Here is a 24790-nt window from a genome sequence, read left to right as displayed (position 1 = left end):
CAACCATGTTCTATTCATTGAGCTTTTTGAAACTTGCACTTTTAGAGAGAGGCAAGGGATTGACTATGTGTTCACAAATTTGCAGAGGGACAATAGGGTTGAGATCTAATTTCTCATCTCTTATGTATTATTTATTTTAAAACATTTTTGCTGTTAACGAGCATGTTATCTCTGGAGACACAAATCCACAGTTTGAGAACTGCAAAACTAAGCATCTCTGATGGTATCTTCTAGACTGAGCACTGAGTCCCATTGAGTAGATAGAAAGATTAACCAAAATAATCTACACAGAAGCCCCTGGAACCCCATAAGATTGGGTCCCTAAATCCATGAACTATTGGAACTCATTTACAAAACTCTTCTTAAACATGACATGAATATATTGTCTCATACTATAGAATTAGAATGTATAATCCCTATTCCACGATGAGAAATCTTTGAGCTATAATGTATCTTATTTAAAACTAACTTTAGATGTTTTTTCCCTCAAAAAACATATAAAAAAATCCGTTTAAATAAAAAAATCTGATTTGATTTAAAAAAAAAATCATTGATTTTTATCCACCCTGCCAGAGCATGAACTTTGCATCACAGAAAGCTTTATCAGGATATGTAAAGTTCTTCCTGAAACTAGGTTTCAGGTTGGAGTCTTCACGTCTGCAGCCCTGCTACAGAGCAGAAGAGGGAACACTCCTCTCCAGTACTTGTTGCAGGCACATTCACAAGTGGGTGTGTGCTTGCTGGGGCTTACTCCTATGCATCTTGTGAAGTGTGTGGGGCAGGGCCTGACAATGGGACAAGACAAGCAGAGATTGTGGAACTTTTCTCTTTGATTAAAAAAAATTTTGTATTTTAAAAATGTCAGTTGAGCATGTTAAATGTAATGTTTACACATACAAAGAAAATGCACAACTTTTTAACTCTGCTGCCTTGTGTGCATGCATGGTTATTCTCACAACATATCAAATATTGTATTTTATGTACACACAGAGATCACAGTGTCACTTGAGTGACTGTGTGTGGGGAGGGGTTACAGTTTTAAGACTACAGTATAAAAGCCTCCTCTGAAGCTACTTTTTGAGTCGTTTCTCAAAAGCCACATGGCAGACAAAGGTCAAGAAGCAGATTTCTGAAAATTATTCTCTCTCTCGGCTTAATCCGTGATTGGGAACTGAGGCCTCAGACCTAAATTAAGCCTCAAACCCCTTAAGGGACCAAATCATATGCATGTCATTGTATTTAAAAGTAGGATTAAAGTTAGCATGCATTTGCATTCACCATCCAGCCAAAATGTAAAAATAAAATCCTTTTCCCCCCAGATTTATTTAGTAAACATTTCACATTAAATGAAATACTGTTACAACAAATTGTTACAGAGCATTATCACAATAGCAAACAAACACTATTAAGAACAAGAATGCAAGTTATTCAGCAGTTTTTTCTTGAACTCAAATGCTACTTATGTAAACAATAATGAAAACAAAATCCTGCTGCTAAAAAAGGTGTACACATAAAAACACTGTACATACACAGAATTACATTTCTCATCTGAAACTCACAACCAAATCACTCCTCACAAGTCGGAGTACAATACAGTACTCTCTCTACAATGGTTCTAAATCCTGCTAAAAGTTAAAATTCTCCTTGGGTTTAAAGTACAGCACAGGACATAAGGCAAAATATAGGAATTATCATCCAGTTCTTTGAGTTTTAATTAAACATCAGGAATTTAAGGCAAACTTGGAAATTTTTGCATTGTTTCATATAAATGAATGAGGACTTACAGATGACAAATTCACAAAAGCAACACTTAACTACCTCCAGTAAAACAGTTAGCTATTTGGGACTTCACAGATGTATACTGGACACATTTTTTTCCTCTCAGAGATTCAAACAGGATTATTTCAAAATCAAAGCATTTCTAATAGCAATGACTGTCAGGAAACTTGCATATGGCATTTTATTAAGTTTCTTCTAAATATCTGAGTGAAAATCCAATGACTTATGCACATACAAACTCTCACCCATTTTAAAGTGCTTTTAAAAAAATAATTTTGAGTGATTAAGAAATAGAACTGGATGATAATTTAAAGTTGTATGACATCTCATTTGAAGGTCTTAGCTTTCAGATTGCATGAAAGTTGGTACTGGCTGTAATAGGTTTATTTATTTTAAATGCTAAACTGATTGCTGTGTCAGATCTCCCTAAAATGGAGCACTTCAGTGAAGAGCACAAGCAGCGCCCAAAACAGAAAATGAACATGCCATATTTATTAGTCTACATCTCTAAACTTGATAGATGTACAGCATCTTACATTGATTCACTTCTATCAATATCCAATCTAAACAGAGCTGCTTCTAGAAACAGCTGGATTTTTCATTAACTATTACTTCTTCCATTCTTAACATCAAACCTGCACATTGAAATGTTGCTTGGGTTAGTACTCTAAATTTAGCAATAGGCTGGATTAACCTCAGTGTCACATAAAGTCTATTTAATATAAATCAGTTTCACTATAGCCTAAATAAAGGGAATAATGTACACTGCTCTTGTAAAATGCTTTGAGATCCTTAAATGAAAGGTGCCAGCTAAATATTGAGGAACCATCACCATACCTGTCAGGTAGGAACAGTTTTCTTTGTATTGACACCAGACCACTTAGGTCTGTATCTTGTGCCACTTTCTACACATGAACTTTGTTTACTAATGATTCAACTGAGACTTCAGTCTGTATTTTATGGAGTACTCCTGTAATTAATCAAACTCCTAAAAAAGTTCAGTACATATTGAATTACACAAAAAACGTGTAGCCAATTCAAGGCATAAACTCAATTAAACACTGTTTTGCAAACTAGGTTCTTGAGCATTTTTATCTCGTTTAGATGCAGGATAAGATACTCCTTAATTCACAAAAATCAATGGTATCGCTATGAAATTGTAACTGGAAAGCAAAACAGCATATGTAAACGTTTAGCTTGCGTATTTACTCGAACAAAATGAAAAGGCGCCTCGACAGCAGACTAACATGATTTTGGTTGTGACCTGTTCCTAAAACTGCTTTTCTCTGCACAAACACTCCATGTACAATAGAGCTACCTGTCTTCTATCACAGATCAGCTGGAATCATTCAATTGTGCTATTATTGCTATGTAACTAGAATAAGCAATAGGTCATTCAAATAAGCAGCATATAAAATGCTAAATTTGTCCTTTGTATTTGCTTACAAATCCTGCTGAATTCTACCAAGTTAGTAAAGTATGAAGAATCTTTGCAGGATTTCATAATTCATGCAAACATTGGTAAAACATGATTTTTTTATGGTTAAAAAGACAGTTCTCTCTTTGTTGAAATCTGAATGTTAGCTTATGGAAGAACAAGGAAAACTGCAGTTCGCCTGGCTGCAATTAGTTTTACAGAAACTCAGAATAAATTAAGTACATCCAGGACACCTTATTTTATGTTCTTATAAATGGCTTTTTAAACAACTTTGTCTAACATTATTGCACTTTCAAGAATAATAGTATGTGGATTTTAGGAGTGAGGGGAAACATACATTGGATTATTATGTTAAAATCGGGACGGGGTGGGAATAATCCCAGAAGCAGAAAAATGTACCAAGTTACCGGAATTGCAAGTATAAGTACAAATATTAGAACAGAATGCAAGATAAACGTGATTCCTTGCTTAAAACAGAAAGAAATATTTAGTAAAACATACTCTAGTAACCTAAGTTAATATTTATTCAGTTATTTATTTTAAATGGCCATCACATAACAACCTCAATTTTTTATTTACCCACTCAAAGCTTAACTAAATGTAGGGTCATCACTGAAGTCGACTTCTTCAGATTCACATTTATCACAAGAACCAACCTTCAGGATTTAGTTACAAAGGATATCTGCATAGTATAAATAACCATGCCCAGTGCTTTTTATTCAATGTGATATTTTTTAAAGGCAAAACTTGTCTAAAGAGGCAGAAATGCATTCTTCATCCAGTCCATATTTAGAAACTTTGTGAAAACAGGAATATTAAACTAGATCAATTGAAAAAATTTAAGAGTATGTTGTGTTATTACTGACACTTTTCATAGGCACAAATTAATCAAGCAGATAGAGAGAAACAAATACACTAGAGAACAATCAAAACAAATCATGCTTTATGCATACTGCACTAGATTGGTAACAGCCTTGTGGTAAATCCTACATTTAGCACCATTTTGATACCTGAACACTCTGTAAAAGCAATCATACATTCTTAAAAAAAAATAAATAAATAAAAGTTACAAGGAAATATGAACACAAGTCTGCTAGGACCAAGGATGGGATGGACACATCTTTTTAAATATTTACACCTACGCTGTGAACTCTGCTGTGCTACTTAAGAAAACCAAGGCATTGTTGATGAATTAATCCTTTAAAATTTTCTTTGTATTATGATTACAAGCACACTGCAGACCAGGTAAGTAATTTCACCTAGCATTAGTCCATCCACAACAAAAATATAGGGGTAAGTTAAAATGAGTCAGTTGATTGCAATTTGTTTTAATAGATTCAAAAATATAATAAAAAGGCATTAAACTTACCTTGCAAATGTATTAATTTAAACAGTCACCCATGATAATTATCCCCAGGCCCAAACACATTAAGCAGGTAACAGAGGAGAGTGTACAGGCAACATACTATGGCATTTATTATTTACAAACCTTGAGATTCAGAAACAAGGCAGCCCTTTAGTTACTATTCATAAAAAAGATTGTGAAGCACTGGCATTTTCTCAATATGAACACACAGCCAGACAACTATGAACAAACAGTCCAGTCACACAACATACTCAAGTATCTCTCATTCCTAGCACAGTCAACTGCATGTTTCATAGTAGGAAGAGGTAAAAGCTCTAAAAAGTGAAAGGATACATTAGGTTTTCTAATCCTATCCCAGGTATCCTAATGTTAAGATAACCATTTCATGCCAGTAACAGGATATCGTCAATACCCTAGATTGGCAACAAGTTTCCATTTGTTTTGTTTTGTGTAATTAACAATAACCAAGGCCAATTTTTTGGGAAAAAAATCCAACTCTGTCAATCAAATATTCACCCCACTCCTCCAACCCCAGAAAATGCAGCTTATGGTCTCCATGAATTGGGCATCTTTTCAAGCAGAAAAAGTTCCATCTTCACATTAGGTCCACAAGTTCACACTTTTCATCAAAGTGCAGTCAAACCAAAATTGCATCGACAGTACATCATACCAGCAGAGTCCAGCCAGGTATCCAGGATAGGGTCATATTTCTGTACAGTGTTCAGATAGGATGACCCTGAGTGACCTCCGACTACATAAAGGTAGTTATCAATTACAGCTGCACCAACTCCTATTAAAGGGAAAAAGATGCAAAATTCATTAATTTCTGCTAAATTATATTTTTATTTTTAACCACCTAAAATGGTGTTTTTAAAAACGGCTGCATGTAGGTGAAAAATCTATGCCCCTTCAGGTCCATGTCTCCTTTCCTGAATTACCTTGCACCCTCCCTCAACAAAAAACTAACCTCCTTTTCCCAGTCAGGCCAGGAGGAAGGGATATGAACTACTGAAACGCCTGTCCACAACCAGCTGCTTAGGATAGTTCTACTCTCATTTTTACCCTCATTCATAAAGATATTTTAAAAAATGACATTTTCTACCTATCAGTATTAGTTATTGTCAAGATTCTGCCATCCTTTGGTTGAAAAGTATTTGAGCCCCCAGATAGTCCCCAATGACTTCAAATTGTCTACATCTGAATAAGGTACGACTCAATGTGAGCAAAGGTAGTATAATTTTATAATAATTAGATTAGTAATATAAATGCTCTTGTAATGTATTCACACAAAACGAAAGATAAATCCAATATTTAGTCATACTTTCACATGACATCACATTGTTTCAGTGATCTTTAATCTACTCAAGGAAAAGACACAACAGTCTGAAGGCCAAGTCCTGCCTCCTTCTATCAAGTCAACTAGAAATTTTGTCTCTGAGGACACCAGGAAAATCTCTTGACTGTCTCAGCATTTTACACATTCCTACCTGTTCTGGGTTCCTTCATAGGTCTACACACCGTCCATTGATTTTGATGTGGGTCATATCTCTCAATGCTTGACAAGTGAGACACCCCATTGTGTCCGCCCACTACAAAAATGAAGCCCAGCATGACAGCAACACCAAAGTTTATCCTTTTGTCTGCCATTGAAGCTACTGTCTCCCATGAGTCTTTACTTGGATCATAACGTTCCATGCTGCAGATACAAATAAACAACTTGTAAGGCTTGGGTTTAATGACATTTGTTTGCACTGAGTTTTATACCACAAGAGACTTATCTACATTCATCAGGGATTCCTAGCTTGCTTCTCTCTACTAAAAAGTTTGCTCCATTATGTAAGGCAATGAGAAAAAATGTTTAGGCTAATGGAAAAATCCTGCAGTCTAACTTCTTTTCACCAAGGCTGGCACAAAGAAGCTCGGAAGCCAACATACTCAACAACTGAAAGATCAGCCTCTCTTAGGATCCTCCAGCAAAGTAGAATTGGCATAACTGAAGATTCAGCCCACAATATTGCCAAAAACAGTTTAAAAATATCCCCTCATAGCCAAACAATATCGTTCTGCCTGTACTCTGAGGTTATCAGATTATGGTCATAACCACAGGATACATTTTAACATGAAACAAGACAGAGTGCGGGGCTGAGCATTCTTGTGAAGGACAAGTGCCACTGTAATTCAGGTAACAACCACCAATAACAGGTAATCTGAACATTTCACAACTCTGCAATGGAATTTCACCAAGTCGTCTTTCAGGCTCAAGATTTTCCCATCTTGCCCCAACACCAACTGAGACTGGACCGGGGTAAGGATGAAAATGGGAAAGGAGTATTCATCAAGAATGGCAAGACAGGGGTTGGAACCCCAGTCACTGAACAGTAACGGAGGATGGGACATGTCCTCACTTCAGGGTAAATTCGAAAGTAACATGCAGCCCCACAAAACATACCTCTTCAGCGCTGAAGCTGTAGAGAAGACAGAGTGGTTATTACAGACACAGGAATGCAGCCATCCCTTACCAGATGTGCAGTGCCCGTGACATGGTGGTGGTGGTGGGGGCGGGGGGGTGGAGAAGGAAAGAGAGGAACAGGGAACCAGGAGTAGCAGTGCACAGAAGGCAAGGAGCTTATTTAAACATCAGCCAGATTACTCTATTGTCCAGGGCTTGTACGAGCCTGATGACCATGTTATAACCAGGGTCCATAAATAGAGAAAACAAAGCCACTCAATCAAAAGAGAACTTTAAAAAAGGGAAGCTAGAAATACCTGTCACAATTTCAGTAACTTCATAACTGTGAGTGATACTGGCAATTCCTTTGTGACAAAAGAGAAGCTGTTCAAGCAACGAATGCATGAGAAGAGTAAGATTGTCATAACCGTTCAATGCTGAGGTCTGTTTTTAGTATTTTTCTCTTAAAATTTACATTGGTTTAATACTTAAATATGTATACTTCACATTACTCCAGTGATGAATGTAAGAGCACTCCCCCGCCCCCTGCAACATTTAACAGAACTCACCTCTAAGAGACCTATGCAGTCTCATTCGTTCATCAGCTGAACGGCACTCCTGTGTCACAAACTAGGGGTCTGATCCTTTCGCCATTTAATTCAGTGCCAAGAACTTCAACAGCAGTAGAACCAAATGCCAAGTCAGCAATGCCCAACTAGTCTATTTATATATATTACAGTCAATAATTTTAAATATTGGTAGTTCACAAATGGCCAGATTCTCCATCCTTTCGCTGATTATCCTGCTGTTTTAAGTGAGTCTTCTTTTGCTAGCTTGCCTTTTGAAGAGAGACGCCCAGCAGTTCTGCTGCCATTGTTAATGAGGGAAAGTTTGTGTAAGCTGCATCCTATGGCCCTAATCCTGTAGCCGGATCATAGATTTCACAAAATTTAAGACCAAAAGGGACCATTAGATCAGAGTCTTGACCTCCTGCATAACACAAACGATTAAATTTCACCCAGACACCTCTAAATTGAGCCCAATGGCATTAGTCCAAAGGAGATTAAGCTGTTGTGTGCCACAGGCAGGGAACAGGGGACACTGAGGTGTCAACAATACCGTTACAATGGCTGGGAACTGATTAGATGGGAGATGCCCAGCAGCAGATGAGCCCTGCTCCATGCTGTCGAGGAAGGTAAACCCCCCCCATGGTTCCTGGCAACATAACCTGGGGTAAAGTTTATTCTTGATCCCAAATCTGGTGATCAGTTAGACCCTGAGCATCTGAGTAAGACACGCCAGGCATCTAGAAAGAAGATTCTTTGTATCACATCAGAGCACTGATCCACCCAATCTACTGTCCGGCCTCCAGCTGACCAATCTGATACTTCAGAGGTAGGCAAAACTAACCAACACACATCTGGTCATTGTGCATCAGGAAAAAAAATCCTTCCTGACCCTGCAGGTGACTGGCTGAAGCATGAAATTTGATTATAGTTAGTGTGTTAACACTGAGCTACAAGTGTTATGAGCAGGCAGTCTTGTTCTTGCCATGGCCCAGGAAAAAAGAGAATGTATAGGGGGATTCACGGGCAGAAGGGATCATGGACCAAGATCCATGTGGTGACAAGTTGGCAACTGAATGGAGCACTGCTGACTTCGATGGAACTCCTTATGGGGATCTGCATGCAGGACTAGGGCCTGTGATTGTGTTTGGTTTTGTGCTCATCCCCTTGTACTGGAACTTTATTGTTAAACTAGTCTAAGGCCCCAGTTCAGCAAGATACTTAAGTACAAGCCTAACTTTTAGCACATGTGCAATCCCACGGAAGTTTCAATTTAATTATGAGCTTGAGTACCTTAGTGAACTGGGGCCAAAAGCATTACGTAATGGCCCTTTAGAATCTTTTTTCATCCTTTGGGTAAATACCTAATGTCTGAAAGATGCGCCATGAATAAGTATTTGGGAACACCACCATTCTGGAACTTTAGCTGAAAGATGGTCAACGTGTATGTTTTAAGAATTAAAGATTTCAGCCAGTAGAATTAGAGAGGACCTGGAATCCCAACCATGTGGATTCCAGGTCCTCTCTAATTCTACTGGCCGTAATCTTAAATTCTTAAAACATACACATTGACCATCTTCCAGCTAAAGTTCCAGAATGGTGGTGTTCCCAAATACTTATTCATGGCGCACACATATATGCAAAACATTTACATCTTCATATTGTTAGCATTAGAACTGATAAGCATTTATATTTTTCTCTTAAGATTTGTATAAAAAAAAAAGAGCTGCGCTCTTAGCTAGAACACTTCAGTTGTACATTGAGAAAAGATTCCCCAAATGAATTATCATGTTGATGCAGCAGAACAAGAACTAATGAGGCCCACCGTGGATTACCACTGATCTTGCACAGAAACTTTTACATATGGCTGCTGATCACAAGGTAAATATTATCACTGGTTTTCCAAGTTCATATTATTTTGATCCTGCAGACCTCAAGAGTACATACCTGTTCATATGGGCAGGACCATAACCACCAATGGCATATATCATTCCATCCAAGACAGCAGCAGCAAAACAACTTCTTGTTTTACTCATTGGGGCCACTGGTTGCCATTCCTTAACCTTTGGAATGTATTTCTCTACTGACTGTAAGTAAGATTGTCCATCATAGCCACCTAAGGCATACAGTTCTCCTGCTAGAACCACTACTCCAAGCGTACTTCGGCTTTCATTCATTCTTTCGAGAGATGTCCAGGTATTTGTATCAGGATCCCAGCATTCCACTGAACTTTCATGTTTTCGATAATTGATGCCTTGACACATGTGGGTTGCAATCCCTCCTACAACATATATTTTCTGGTCCAGGACACATATTCCAAATTCATAGCGGGGAATGCTAAGAGGCGCCAGACCTATCCAGGAGTCTTTCTGGGGAAAATACATCTCAACACTGGAGAAGAAATAGAGAAATTGGATTAGGTGAACAGACTTTACTCTTTGAAGCTTTGCTAAGTCCCACGAAGAAGTGCTTATTTGTTAAGACTGAAATGTATGTTCCATACCCATGTACCTTCCAGTGGCTTTAATGCGAGCTGGATCAGGCCTCAAGTGATCCAGATCCAAGACTACTGAGTATTTCACACTCATTGATTAATGTGTGTGAGAGAGTTATTCAGTGAGGTAACTCTTCTTCTATATATACACAGGTAGGAAGAGAAAATTCCCAAAAGTCACCATGAAATATATCAATACTGTATGGTCACCAAGACCAGAAATCTGCTGGCAACTGGTATTAAAGCTGCCATTGGAAATCTAGCTTCAGCAGTCTCTGGGCAAGCTTCACACCCCAAATGAGACTCCAGTGATCACAGCTGGATTTTTCCCAGATCTTTATTTCTTTGACAGTTACAGAATCCAGCAACCGCAGTCTTCACAGAAAGGTTCAAGGCAGAGACTGATAAAGATACAACAAATATTACAGCTCTGCTGTCCTGCACGAGAAGGCATTCCATGCTGCAGCCTGGTGTGGCCCAATTTCAACTAGATGCTGGTGGAACAGATATCTGCATTTGCTCTTCCCCCAGCTACCTTTCAGCTTGAATTTATTAGAAAAGTTAAAACAAAAACAGATAAACAAACAAACAGCTCTTTATGTCCAGATGGATTGTTTAAACTCAAGAACTTGAGTTTAGTCAATTACAGTAGGGGACAGGAGAAGCTCCCTATTCCACTGCACTTGCTAAAGGCTTGAGAACAGCAGAAAGCAATGGATTTCTGACAAAAATATTGGAAAGGGATAGTCTTACAATCAGTACTTCACTGTGGGAATTTGCAGAAAAACAGCTCCAGAGAGAATATCAGAAAAGTACACTATTTGATTCAATAGAAAGTCACTGAAACTTTCAATTAAAATATCTCCAATCCTTAAATCTATGGAACTGACAATTTCCCACCTTGATTGTCTTCTGTACCAACAGTGGTTTTCAATTAACACTTTGCTTCAGGAAAGCTATGTTTTCAGATCAAATTTGAGAAAATTAAGCAATTCAGTTGTATCTACAGTAAATCATATGTAGATTTACAGAGATATATACATAGCAGCAAAAATAGTTACCTCAAAAATTAAAAACTTCAAATGACATGCTAAAATTTTCTTTAAGTCATGTAATTGTATAAGTTTGGTTTCAAGTTATTTACCAGGATACTAACTGAGCCTTTCTACTCTAAGAGACGGTCTGAATTGTGAAAAGTATTACAACCCCATCCAGTATCTTTAAGTGCCATTGTATTCAATTTATAAATAGTTTATGTATAACTGCATTCTACTCCATGGGGGAGGGTTACCAGAGCTCATACAGGAAATAAAAACAGTGGGTGGTGATTAAGGCCAGTCACTAAGACTAAACAATTCTAGAGAGGTTTGCATATGCTGGTTGAAGCTGGGTTTTCCAAAGACAAGACAAAAAAGGGGCTTTTGGTATAAAAGGATGACCTTGAACTGACACACAGGGCCTTCTCTCTGATCCAACAAATGGAGAGGACCTCCTGACCAAGGGCCCCAATCCTTGAGGAAGGGCTGGAAAGACTATGGCCTACTAGAGATCACAAAAAAACTGATGAATAACCCCTGGTAAGATTTTAGCATTCGTATCAGAATTTTGGTTGTTTTTATGTTTTCTCTGTAATGCTTTTACCTTAAGAATACAAGTTTTGCACAGATTGAGCTGTGCAGAAACTGGCAACACATTGTTCATAGCCCTGAGAGAGAAAGCAAAGCACAGGACCAGCCTTTAGGCAGATTGGCTTGCTGGGATATCACAGTGTGGGCAGGGAGCTATGCAGCCTTAAAACCCCAGTCAGGAATGAGAGTGACATGGGTCTCCACCAAAGACAGGTGACAGTTGGGAGCTGGAAACCGTATGTGAATATCCTCAAGGGACCATGGAGGGGGAATACAGGTGCAGTTACCAAGAAACTGTGACGTGAATACTCTATCATACAACAGTATAATAAGGCTTAATGCTTAGTGTTAAAGGTATACTATGAACCACAAAACAAAACATCACATTTGTCTGAAAATGTTATAAGCAACACCCAAGAATATCAGAACTGGAAAACACCCGAAAAGACGACATGTTATTCTCTCTCTCTTTTTTTTTTAAATACAGTTTGCTTTAGGCATCTGACACAACACTGAGAGATGTATATAGAATATGACCACTGGGGTCTATTCATAAAGAAGGACCTTGTGCAAGTTCTCGATGACCCTGTCTCTTAAAAGGTGAGAAATTACATTAGACTCCCTCCTCAAGTAAGGATATGAGCCCTTGCTCAAAAAAAGGGCTGTGTAGCCTACATAATTCATCATTTACAAGTGAGACTAGCACATCTGGCTTCTCTTAGGCCATGGAGCTGACAGCAGCTGTTGCTATTAGTGCTGCATAATCTCCCCCTCCCTATTCCAAGCATTCACTCATATCCAATTCTAGCTCTGTGCTTTGGAGCATGTTCAGTGCAGAGAGAATGTTATATTGTAACAAAATGCTTCTAGTAAACTATACTGGGTATATGTAAATTACCAGATTCAGAGGCTAACATTGATCCTAAATCTTATTGGATTTTCATGGGGACAGCAAAAGGCACATTTCTGGCCCCAGGATCACCCCCCTGCCAAATTTCAAGTTCTTGTTCCAAACATTTGAGGCACTACAGCTCTTAAATTATCCAACCATTTATCTGAATTTGGCAGACCTAATTTCCCACCTCCCCCATCTCATTCTTAGAAACAGAACTCTTTTTGCTAATGCACACAAAGTTTGGAAAATGTCAGACTAAATGGTTTTAAGCAATTGAAAACAGAGGATTGTAGGAGAAAGTATAAAGCAACTTTAACTAAAGGTGTAGCTATACTACTTACAATCAAGCATTCAAAGCACTAAAATGTAACTTACAAAGTTATACCATCTCAAACATCATCATTTGAAAAATAAGAGTTAGCAGTCCCAATTATGCATTCTGGTTATTTACAAGGTGTGTTTTATCCCACAAATAAGGTTTTGTAGGGTGCAAATCTATGACACCTAAACTACATTTTTACTATTTGGCAGTCTAGACTGGTGATTGGGGAGAGTAACAAAAATTGTATACAGAGTAAAAACCTGAAAGGGTACTCAGGCAAAACCTGAGTGAAAATACCTATACTGTTAACAAATTTCATATTTAACTACATGCAACCCAAACTATCTACTAAGGCTTTGCAATATTTTACACTGTAGAAAAGCTCTCAGCACAAATAAGGAACACGTATCAAGGAAGCTCATATATAAAAATAAAGAGCATAGCATGCTCATCTCCGTTCCTCTGATGTTTTTTAAATTTGATTTTTTAGTCATTTGGCTGCTCATGAAAGGAGCTGATACGCTGATACACTGACAATGTCAAGACTGAAGCCCTTTAATTACAAATTAAACAGTTACAACCCAAAGACTGTCTCAACCCTGACCTGGAGGGGCATGTTAATGCACAGCTTGTTAACACCACTTAGTTTCACCAACACTCCTTACCTTTCCAAACAAGCAAATAATCCAGCTTTTCCTCCTACAGCACAAAGTACTTTAGGAGCACAACGCGGTCGTGTCGTCAACACAGTCTGATGAGAAAGTCTATGCTCAGGCATAAAGTGGTATTTCAGGGCTTCATTCAGTAGATGTTTACAAGTATGGTCATCACGAATAAGATGGTTTGCTTCATACAACCTAGTAAGAAACTTAACACTCAGCAGTGGCAACCGGACACAGTGTAGCAGCTGTGCTAAGTACTTCTGTCGCTCCTGCACATCGTACTTGATCCAAGACTCCAGTGCATAAAAAACTGTCTCTTCTGTGACAACATTCAAACAGTCATTTGAAACAATTTCATCTAATTCAGCATGTGTAAGCTCAAAAAATTCTTCTGTCTGACAAACGTCTTCAAAATTCTGACAAATGTATTTGTTAGCAGCCAAGTAGAGGTCATGGCAGCCATACGTCTCTGCGAAACGAGAAATCCCAATGCAATTGCCAGGATCTAGCTGGCTTTCAAGAAATGTGCAACATTCTTTTAGTACAAGTTTGATCTGAAGAAGATTTGCAGCTGGAAGAAGTGACTCTACGGTGTCCTGCGAGATGAATACAGTCCCTGTGTATGCATATTCCACTATAGCCTGCAGTGCTGCCTCGTCAATGCACTGGAACTCTACCTCCGAGTTCTCTTTCTCTGAAAGATTTCCAGTGAACATGGCTTTGAAATACGGGCTGATGCTAGCAAGTACCACTTTGTGCGCGTGGATCTTGACATCGCCAACTCTAAGGATAATGTCACACAGCTCATGATGTTGGCGAAGGAGGTTCAAGCCCTGCAAAAGCTGTTCAGAATGTAAGTGGGTTAAGTTGGCAAGCATGCAGGTTGGAGACGACTGGTCCATCTGTGACAAACCAAATTTGAAATATGTTATTCAGCGTTTTATTTTAAAGAGTTTCATTATCCATTTTACTTAGGCCTCTTAAATCATTAAACAGACAACATTTTAAAAAAATCAAATTTATTTTTCATCATTCATGCTGTTATTTTAATTTTGCATTATGCTCCAATTGGACAAATAAAACATGTTTTGCTTTCTGATTTTCACAAACTAGCAAAGTGCTTTTCTTATGCACATTAACTTAAAGTCAAAGGTATTCTTATTATATTTTTTAAAAAGTCTTTCCTTTACAGAATTTGTATTTTGGGCCTTATCTACCTAATAGTGTGTTTAAACTGGGACTTTGCATCAAATATACCCTCAACACAACCACAGTGATGGAATAAAAACAATTAAGAGACCATGTTCATTTTTACAGAGCTTTGAAGTTCATAAACTTATCAAAGTAATATGAGCTGAAGATCACTACCCTTTTCTGTCAGGTTGATGCACAAATGCCCTCGTCTGAAGAAATCTGCCTAACATCCATCTGAACGTTTCAAAGTCAATGAGCTCTACTGATATTTCTCTTCAGTGAATACAGTGGAACTTCAGAGTTACGAACACTTTGGGAATAGAGATTGTTCATAACCATGAAATGTTCATAACTTTGAAGAAAATGTTATGGTTGTTCTTTCAAAAGTTTACAACTGAACATTGACTTAATATAGCTTTGAAACTTTACTATGCAGAAGACAAATGCTGCTCTCTCTTTATTTTTCAGTAGTTTACGTTTAACACAATACTAAACTGTATTTGCTTCTTCTTTTTTTTTTTTGGCTCTGCTGCTGCCCGATTGTGTACTTCCAGTTCCAAATGAGGTGTATAGTTGACTGGTCAGTTCATAGCTCTGGTGTTCGTAACTCTGAGGTTCTCCTGTACTAAGCAAACCTTGTGAAGAGGAAACAATTACTATACATGTCCTTGGAGGACAGCAGGGGCCGTGCACGCTTCAAAATTTAATATTCTGCAAGGAGGTTCAATATCTTCCTCCTTCTTTCATGCGAGCACTGGGGAGGATTCATTATTTAATATTTAGTAAGTGCTTTGAAAACTTCTAAAACTTTACTAAATTAAATTATTGTAGTTTTAGAAAAGAATGGGAGTGCTTATTTCAGAATCTCTCATTTCAGAAGAATTTCTAACAAACAATTATAAGGGGCCATTCTGCCTACAAAACTATTTTTCTTATTGTGACAGACTGACAATATCTTGAACAAACCTTATGGAATTAAGATAAACTTTACTGAATTAGGGTTAATATCTCTGAGGTACCGTATATTAAAAATGCAATTGTGTGCTACGGTGGCATTGTACATACCTTCTCTAGAAGGGAGAGGAGCTGCTAATGTACGTCTCCTCTGTTATCAACCCCCTGAAGCCACCGCCTTGGAGAGGCTCACATATACCAGTTCAGATTGCATTCTCCGGGGACCAAAGGCCAAAGAAACGGGTTTTGAATAATTAGCCTAATTTTAAACTGGCTTGTGGGCTTTCTTCCTGAACCAGCAAATGGATGAGACCCTGATCTACAAAAGACCTCAATCCTCCGTGTAGTGTTGAAAGGACTGTGCGCTTTTTTTGAGCTGAAGGTGTAATGAATTTGTAACCACAAGGGAATCCCCTTGGGTGGGAGGTTGGAGGACTGCTCCTGCCAGAATCCATGTTAGGGTGATGTCTTGTAAGCTTATTTGGTTCTTTTATTGTTTGCAATATGTTTTCTTAGTAGTGCTTTTTACCTTAAGAATAAAGAAGGCTTGCATAGAAAGTTCTTTGTGGTACTTTATAACTATAGCAAATATACCTGTGTTAACCGTCTCTGAAGAGGAAGTAAGCACGTGTCCATCAGCAGCCTGTCTGTGCTGGGGATAACACGGTGTAGGCAGGGAACCGCTCAGCCTGGCAAAACCCTGGGCAGAAGGCAAAGAGACACACATTTCCACCCAGAAAGGCAATGGCTGGGGAGCTGGAAGCCTGAGAGTGGATGCCCAGGTTGGACCATTGAAGGGAAATACAGCTGTAACTGCACTGAACTGTGACACTTATTATTTATTAAATAAATATAACACCCCAGCCTCTATTCTGAGAATAATTGTTTGTTCTTTTTATAGTTATTGGTTCATAAATCACAGAAGTAACTCTTTTGTTTACTATTTTATTGCAGCCAGAATTATTAAATTTGTGGTTGGGAAAAAGAGTCCGACTGCTAAAAACTGAGGCAATAAAATTTCCTTCTCAGATAATGATTAGACAGATTCTACCCTTTTAGGCTACATCCAGATGTGCTTTACCAGTACAGGAATACTAGCATAATATACCAGCAAAGGGCTCCTAGTGAGGATGCAACTATACAAGCTTTTTACCAGTATAACAAAACCATTCCCTACAAATGAAAGAAACTGGTAAAAGTGCACATATCCTGGCACAGCTGCATGCACGCTAAGGGCTTCTGGTTGCACAAGCTACGTCAGTCAGGAATTGCACCTCTTTGCACCCCTGACCAATACAGCTCTAGGGGCAGAAATCTGCAGTGCACACCTAGCACTAGACTCTGAAAGCCCACTGAAATCAATGGGCTTTGAGGTAAGATTTGGCCAAATAATTTTCAAGTGTGATTTTGCCATCATTTCCACTTATTCATGCACAGTTGCTACCAGCATCAGCCATAGAGGTTATGCACAGAGGAAGGAACAGACTTCTAAACCTAGATACTGTGCATAAGAAATTATGATAAATCAACTGGAAGGAAACAACATTTTGAATTGTAAACTTTTCAAGCATTCCATTGTGTCCCCATTGTTATACTGCACATTTTCACCTCTTCCTTGTATTTAAACAAGCTGAACAATGGCAGAGACTACAACTGACAGATCCACTCTTGTTCATGACCCCAGACAAAATACATATGAACATTGTGCCCATCAGATTTCTGAATTTTAAATAAATCAGATTTTCATCTGTTAAACTGACTACAACGTTTCATCATTTTGCTTCCTGTCAACTGGTACTAAAAAGTAAGGACTTGTGGTCACTGGCAAGTTTCTCTTCACCACTTTTATAACTCCCTGACACCTAATTTGCAAAGCAGAGCACTGGTGAAGTACTGAGTCTGGAGGGAGACAATTATCTGACAATGTTTAAATATAGAACATAGGAGTCGCTAGCAAAGAGGTAAAGAATTACAACCAAGGTAAAAACAATTTTGTGTAGGAAAATACACAAGTTTACCCCTTTCCTATTATAATCTTCTATCAGGTTTTTAAGAAAACCCTTCACCACAATTCTCTGAAAACAAGATTGTGACAATTGGTCACGGAACGGTCACTGAATTTGCAGTATTCACAAGCTTAGTGATGCAATCTAGCAGCTAAATCCCCTGCTTCTTTTCTTTTTATTTCCTTTATTTAAGTGTATTTGTTTACAGAGATGATTTTTCTTTGCCTCACTTCCTAATTTTACTCTAGGAGTACGCAGAATCGAATAGACACATGAAGCTAACAACATCCTAAAAGACGATTGCTAGAGAACCAGAATCATTAGTGTGATATGAAATAAGTCCCAGATCCTGCAAAAACTTGTACACATAACTTGGCATGTGAGCAGTCCCACAGAATTAAATGTGACTACTTGCATTTGGATTTACCACACATAACAAAACCTGTGATCGCCAAATAAACAACAGTGCACAGAATCTATATATCTTTACTTAGTTTGTTAGCCATGAAGTTAGAACAAGGTATGTTCACTAGTCAGAGCAATGTGTCTATTCAAATAACTTGCACTTAGCAAAGCATGGTACTGTTCCTATAAAACATTTAGATGAACTGTTGAGTACTAGTCCCTTCTAAGGACAAAAATTAAAACTGAAGTACAATAAATGCCAATAGAATTATTGTTAGGAACATCATGATTATCTTGGAAAAGTTATATTACATTTGCTTGACCTATAAATTATCCTCTTTTTACAAGCAATATTATGTAATGACCCCCAACTATCTACATGGGATTTTCTTTACATGGGAATAATAGGAAGTAAGGGCTCAAGTGCTTATTCCAGGTCAAGGGAGCTTTGAAATGCCTCCCCCAAATCCTCATTTGTACCATAAAGCCTTAGAATCACAGCACATGTCCATCTAGGTCTTCTCCTGTCCAGTAGAGGCTTGTTTCCTAATGCACATTTAAGAGCTTCACCAAGTTTAATTTTAAGTTTGTCAAGCAACCACAATGCAGTACATCGTACACACGCACTCGTGAGTCAAATTACAATGAAAAAAATGCCATCCCCAACATTGCGTAGCATAAAACCTTCTTGTCTGTGCTTCTTAATTTTATTCTAACTCTGATATACACCATAGTATAGAAAAGGGAATATGCAACAAATAAACCACCATTTCAGACACAAGTTTACAGCTGAAGAAATTAACAGCAAATTGCCTCTTATTTAACTCCCTCAGAGGCACAGCTTTGGAAAATATGCTAGAAGGACACACATGTGGCCTCTGGGTACCACTACAATACAAATAATATCTCTATATTGACAATCTCCTCAAACTATGGATTAGTTGAAACCTAACAGGCCTGTTCCATTTCTAGATTCTACCAACAAATCATAGGACACTAAAGACAGAAGTACCTTTGTCCCCTCCAGACTAGATTACTAAATGTTCTTTACTTAGGGCTATTCTTAAAGACAACTCTAAAGATTCAATGATAACAGAAGGCCTACCTACTTGGTGAAGTGGCATGATGTTAGCATATTGCATTTGTTTTGCCAGCTCTGCCTTGCTTCCCGATCTACTTTCGGGTATAATGCAAAATGCTGGGTTTGGTCTAAAAAGCCTCATTATCAACATGGCAATTTCCCAATGGAACATTTTTCATCAGAAAATGCCAATTCATCAAAACATTCCATGAGAATGAGACAATTTTGACAAAACAGCCAGAAACCGAAAAGCTTTCCTATGGAATCCTGCCTCATTTCCCACCAGCTCATCCTCCTGGCTCCTTGGCAGCACAGGTTCCAGCAACCCTGGTCACAGCACAGTCTGCCAGATGCCTTGCCCCAGAACTGGGGGTCCCAGCCTGGCACGCTGCCGGAACTCTGGGCCGCTGGGGGAGCCTCGGAAACATTTCAAGAAAGCCAAACGGAAGCACCGCCTGCCTGGGACCCGGCTCGCTCGGCGGCGGTGCCAGGCTGAACTCGGGGGTCGCCCAGCGGCACGAGGCGCTGCCGCTTGCGACGGGCGTTGCACAGTGAAGCCAGGGGACGGTCACGGCCCGAGCCCCGGACTCGAGGGGGTGACAGGGCGCGCGAGGGGCGCCACGGCGCAGCCTGAAGACGGCGGGGGGGGGGCGCCTCACGCGTGCAGGAGCCACGCACCGGACCGCTCCTCTCCGGGAGCAGCCCCCGGCCCGCAGCGCGAGCTGGGCTCCCGGAGGAGCTCGGGGCCGGCGGGCGAGCGGAGCGCACTGCAGCCCGGCCCAGCCCCCGACCACCGGGGAGCGCTGTTCGCCGCACACGGGGCTCGGTTGCGGTGGGGCTCTTCCTCCCCGCGCAGGGGCCATTCCGCCGCCGGCTCGACTCACCTGAGTCATGAGGGCGAGAGGCCGGGACGAGACCAAAGCCCGCGGCCTCCTGTTACACACCAACACACAGAGGCCTTACGTCACTTCCGGGCACCCAAACCCGCGGTTCCAGAGCGTTGCCTTCCCAACGGCCATTTCGGTACAGCCTCCATCTTGTGGGTCACATGACACTAGCCTCCCGGGACAGTTTCGCCTCACTCTCAAGCTCCCGGAGACTACAAATCCCATAGTGCCTTGCGCTGCCCTTTCTGGCTACAAGTGGCGTCGAGACGCACCTTGGGAAGATCACGTGACACCTTCCCTTGCGGGCGGCCATTTTGACTCGCGCTCTGGGGAGAGGCGAAGCGTTGGTTCAGTCCGCTCCACCCCCTCCCATTCGGCCGCGCTTGGTTGAGGCTGCGCAGGCGCAGGGCGGCCCCTGGAGACCGCGATGTTTTCCTCTCAGGCCGGTTCCAGCCGCTGCCCGGGGCCGCCGCCGCCGCTCCATGGCCGCGGCCCTCGCCCGTCCCCCGCAGGCGGGCAGCATGGAGGCCAGTGAGCGCGGCGCCGGGGGGGACACGCGCGCGCCCCAGGGCCGGGGCTCGCCGGCGGAGCGGGAGCGGGAGGCCGCCCTGCTGCAGCAGCTGCTCCGCCGGGGCCCCGAGCCCGGCCCGGCCCTGCCCGCGCTGCCGGGGCCGGGCGAGCTGCCGCTGGCCGAGCTGGTGCGCGGCCTGCGCGGGGAGAGCCCGGCGCTGCGCGGGGAGGCGCTGCGGGACCTGCGCCGCCGCCTCGCCCGCCCGGGGCCCGCCGCCCAGGTGCTGCGGGCGCTGGTGGAGCACGGGCTGGAGAGCGCCGACCCCGCGCTGCGCACCGCCACCGCGCTGCTGCTGCCCGCGCTGCTCGGGCCGCCGCTGCCCCGCGGCCTGGACCTGGGCGACCTCACCCTTAGCCTGGCCAGGAAGCTGGGCGCGCCGGCCCGGCCCGGGGGCGGCCCGGGGGAGGAGGCGGCCGCCGCCTTCAGCAGCCTCCGGCAGCTGGGCGAGACCCTGGGGCCCGAGCGCTTCCATGGCTACCTGGGCCGCCTGCCCTCCGCACTGCGCGGCCACTACAATCGCCTGCTGCAGGCCCGGCTCGGCGAGGACCTGTGTGGCGGCGGGGACACCTCGGGGCCCCGGCCCACGGAGCAGGATCCCCTGAGCACCAACCTCAAGTTCGGACTGATCCCTCAGGAGCTGCACGGCCGCCTGCTGGACCAGGAGGATTACAAGAACCGCACCCAGGCTGTGGAGGAGCTCAAGCAGGTGCTGACAGATGCCTCCCAGGCCTGCCTGGCCTCCACGCCTGCCCCCAGCCTGCTGGGGCTCATCAGCTTCCTCTACACCCTTCTGGATGACTCCAATTTCAAGGTAGTGCATGGCACCTTGGAGGTGCTGCACCTGCTGGCCCTGCGCCTGGGCGAGCAGGTTCAGGCCTACCTGGGACCCTTAGTGTCGGCCACTGCCAAGGTGCTGGGTGACAACAAGCTGGCCATCCGGCAGGAGTATAATCAGCTCTTCTGGTGCTTAATGAAGGCAGTGGGTCCCCAGCAGGTACTGTGCCTGCTACTGCAGCCAGAGCATCTACAGCACAAGAACTCCAAAGTCAGGGAGGAGGTGGTGAACATCTGCATTGGGTCCCTGCTCACATACCCTAGTCAGGACTTTGACTTGCCCAAGCTGGCATTTGGGTTAGCACCAGCCCTGGTGGATAGTAAGCGGCGGGTCCGCCATGCTGCCCTGGAGGCCTTTGCAGTGTTGGCCTCTTCCATGGGCTCAGGCAAAACCAGTCTCCTCTTTAAGGCTGTGGATACTGTGGAATTGCGGGACAATGGGGATGGAGTGATGCACGCTGTACAGGCCAGGCTGGCCAGGAAAACCTTGCCTAAGCTAACAGACCAGGGGTTTGTGGAGTATGCTGTACCCATGCCATCCTCTGCCCATGGCAGGGGGGTCCATCTGCCCCATGGAGCAGACACAGATTGGTTGCTGGCAGGCAACAGGACTCAGAGTGCACACAGTTACTCTGGGGATCACACAAGGGATGCTACACAAAACTATGGCTCTCACAGCCCCTATACTGATCAAGGGATGTGTCCCAGAAGGGTTTTAAGTGCAGGTAAAGGAAAAAACAAACTGCCTTGGGAAAATGAGCGAGCTGGAGACGCAGGAGGCTGTTCAGGAAACCAGACACCTTTTACAAAGGGCGTAGAGGAGGTATGTACACTAATTCACTTAACACTTTTTTTATAAAGACCCTTCCATATTAGGAGCTCAGAGCTCTTTGTAAACATTTATTGAACAAGGAGTACTTGTGGTACCTTAGAGGCTAACAAATTTTTTTGGGCATGTGCATTCGTGGGCTAAAACCCATTTCATTGGATGCGTGCCATGGAAAATACTGTAGGAAGATATATATATATATACCGAGAACATGAAAAAATGGGCGTTGCCATACCAATTTGAATGAGACTAATCAATTAAGGTGGACTATTGTCAGCTGGAGGGGAAAAACTTTTGTAGTGATAATCAGGATGGCCCATTTCAAACAGTTGACAAGAAGATGTGAATAACAGTAGGGGGAAAATTAGCATGGGGAGATAGTTTTTTCCTTTGTGTAATGACCCATCCCACTACCAGTCTTTATTCAAGCCTAATTTAATGGTGTCCAGTTTGCTAATTCCAGTTCTGCAGTTTCTCACTGAAGTCTGTTTTTGAACAGACTTCCTCGTGGCTGGACTTCCATGAACGAAGTTCCAAGATCCTTTAGATATAGGTCATATTGCTTCTATGTCACAGATAAGGAAGCTGACATGCAAAAGCCAAGTGAGTTGCCAAAGTCAAGTACAGTCTGTGATAGTTAAGAATAGTAAAAACCAGATTTCCAGTCATTAAAATCTAATTGGTTTTTTACCTCAAGAGGAAACTGGTTGGCTTCCTTTTTAAATGTAAAAGTTCTTCACGTATAAACAGAAAAGAGAACATGACTGTGATCCTACAGTGCACAATAAAATAATTCATGTCTGGCTCTTTATACAGAGCTCTGGAGTGCTCTTATACCCAATGCTTTTGTCAGTAGGCTCAGCCACTGAATATTTAAATACGTAGGTCATGTCAGTAGTCACCTGAGTTGCATTTGACCCTATGAGAGCATGCATTGAGTAGGAATGGTTTTAGGTCAGGCATAGCTAATACTCCCACTAATCCTAGTCTAAATCAGACAAACCTTGAATTTGAGTTTAACATCCATAAATTGGTGACTTATCCAAGGTCATCTGAAGTCCCCTTTAGTTCTGCGCTAGACAGTCTTCCATTCTCATGATTTGTTGGACATTCATGAGAAGTCTGCCTTTCTGCTAAGACTTCTTAAATTAAACAGAATGTTTAATTTTAGCATGGGTTACTATCTAGAAAGCTAACTTATGAATGCTGATTAGAAAATCAGTCTTACTGAAACAGTTCTCCCCACTGAATAAGTTTGTCATTTAAAAGTTAATTTTCAGTCATGTAACTATTATAAACTCCATATTTTGCTCATATGTTTACTACCTTGAGCTTTTCCCCCTAACTAATTTGCCCCACATAATGGATATAGAACCACTGAGAAATTGAAAAGGGGGGAAGATTCATTAGGCATAAGCACATTCCTTAATCAATATGTGATGAAACTTTCAGATTGGCAGTCCTGGGCACTGATGTCATATATTTATCCAAAGAACAGATAGTCTAGGTAAGGGTTTTAATGCTGACCTGCAGAGATCATCTCTGTGGGTTAGAAGAGATTTCACTTGGTTCTTGTCCTCCTTTCTGAGACTAACAATTATATTAATGCTAATTGTGTAGGTAATTACGAACTGACAGTGTACTAACTGTAAACGGAATGAAGTTGTATACTGTGGTATGCATTAGTGTCACACATCTTTCACCTTTTTTTAAAATTAGGAAACTTTTCATGAATGTGGAACTACAGAAATTACCTCTTGTTCACTGCTTGAACAGTTCTCTCTGTGACATCACAACTGGTTGCTGTGAAATGGTTCCAGTTTTTTTAAAGCGAATGTGCTTGCAAAAGTGGACATATTTGATGCCTGTAGATTAGGGGGAGCCCTCAACGGGGAAATCGACTCACAAAAACAGTGGGCAAATGTGGCCATATTGATAACACTTGAGACTAAAGACCTCCATTAGACCACAGAATCAGTAAAATATGGGCGGGAATGGTGTAAAATTTTCCCCACACCACCCCATCAGTGTGCTTGCTTTGGCCTGAGAAACAGCCTCAGATGGTAGTGAATTGTTCACTACAATTTCTTATTTTACACAGAACTTGCGCAGGAAACCTTAAATTTTTTAGCACAAGCTTTCCTCTTATATTTATCCCACCATTCTTAGTAATGTCATCTTATACCATGGTAAATGCACTGTTTTCCTCATGGTGTGGGCACACCTAAAATGTTTGTAGACTAGAACTTGAAAAAGTGTGTGGCAGATGAGGAACCTACAGCTGCACCAACAATTTCTTCACAAAATAAAATATTTAAAATACAAGGGGCTAGATTGACAAAGGAGTTTAGGCTCAGTGTTGCAGTACCTAATTTTAGGCACTGTTCTGCCAATGGACTCCTCAGCCCTTAGTTAGCTGCCCACCTTCTC

General features: G+C 41.5%; 2 protein-coding genes across 6 annotated transcripts in view; one reads left to right on the top strand and one right to left on the bottom strand.

Moving 5' to 3' along the window:
- Positions 1 to 1293: 1293 nt before the first annotated feature.
- Positions 1294 to 20244, bottom strand: KLHL28 (kelch like family member 28). Of its 5 annotated transcripts, none has more exons than XM_050954691.1 (6): positions 20124 to 20240; positions 16342 to 16447; positions 13603 to 14501; positions 9546 to 9989; positions 6071 to 6279; positions 1294 to 5373 (listed from the first exon to the last, which is right to left on the bottom strand). In XM_050954691.1, the coding sequence occupies exons 2-6, from the start codon at positions 16381 to 16383 to the stop codon at positions 5210 to 5212; spliced, it is 1758 nt and encodes a 585-aa protein (XP_050810648.1). In that variant the 5' UTR covers positions 16384 to 16447; positions 20124 to 20240; the 3' UTR covers positions 1294 to 5209. The 5 variants fall into 5 exon arrangements, 4 of the variants coding, with proteins under 4 accessions (XP_050810648.1, XP_050810649.1, XP_050810650.1 ...); XR_007774611.1 differs by lacking the exon at positions 1294 to 5373 and adding an exon at positions 7602 to 7704 and having other exon boundaries at positions 6199 to 6279; positions 20124 to 20244; XM_050954692.1 differs by lacking the exon at positions 16342 to 16447 and having other exon boundaries at positions 20124 to 20241.
- Positions 20245 to 20608: 364 nt separating this feature from the next.
- Positions 20609 to 24790, top strand: part of TOGARAM1 (TOG array regulator of axonemal microtubules 1) — a 69783-nt gene continuing 65601 nt past the window's right edge. The window contains exon 1 of the mRNA XM_050956021.1: positions 20609 to 22354. Coding sequence (XP_050811978.1) covers positions 20609 to 22354 — 1746 coding nt within the window. The remainder of the gene's footprint in view (positions 22355 to 24790) is intronic.

Source organism: Gopherus flavomarginatus, chromosome 5, assembly GCF_025201925.1.
Source record: "Gopherus flavomarginatus isolate rGopFla2 chromosome 5, rGopFla2.mat.asm, whole genome shotgun sequence".
Lineage (NCBI taxonomy): Eukaryota > Metazoa > Chordata > Testudines > Testudinidae > Gopherus > Gopherus flavomarginatus.
This window is presented reverse-complemented; position numbering and strand designations above follow the sequence as displayed.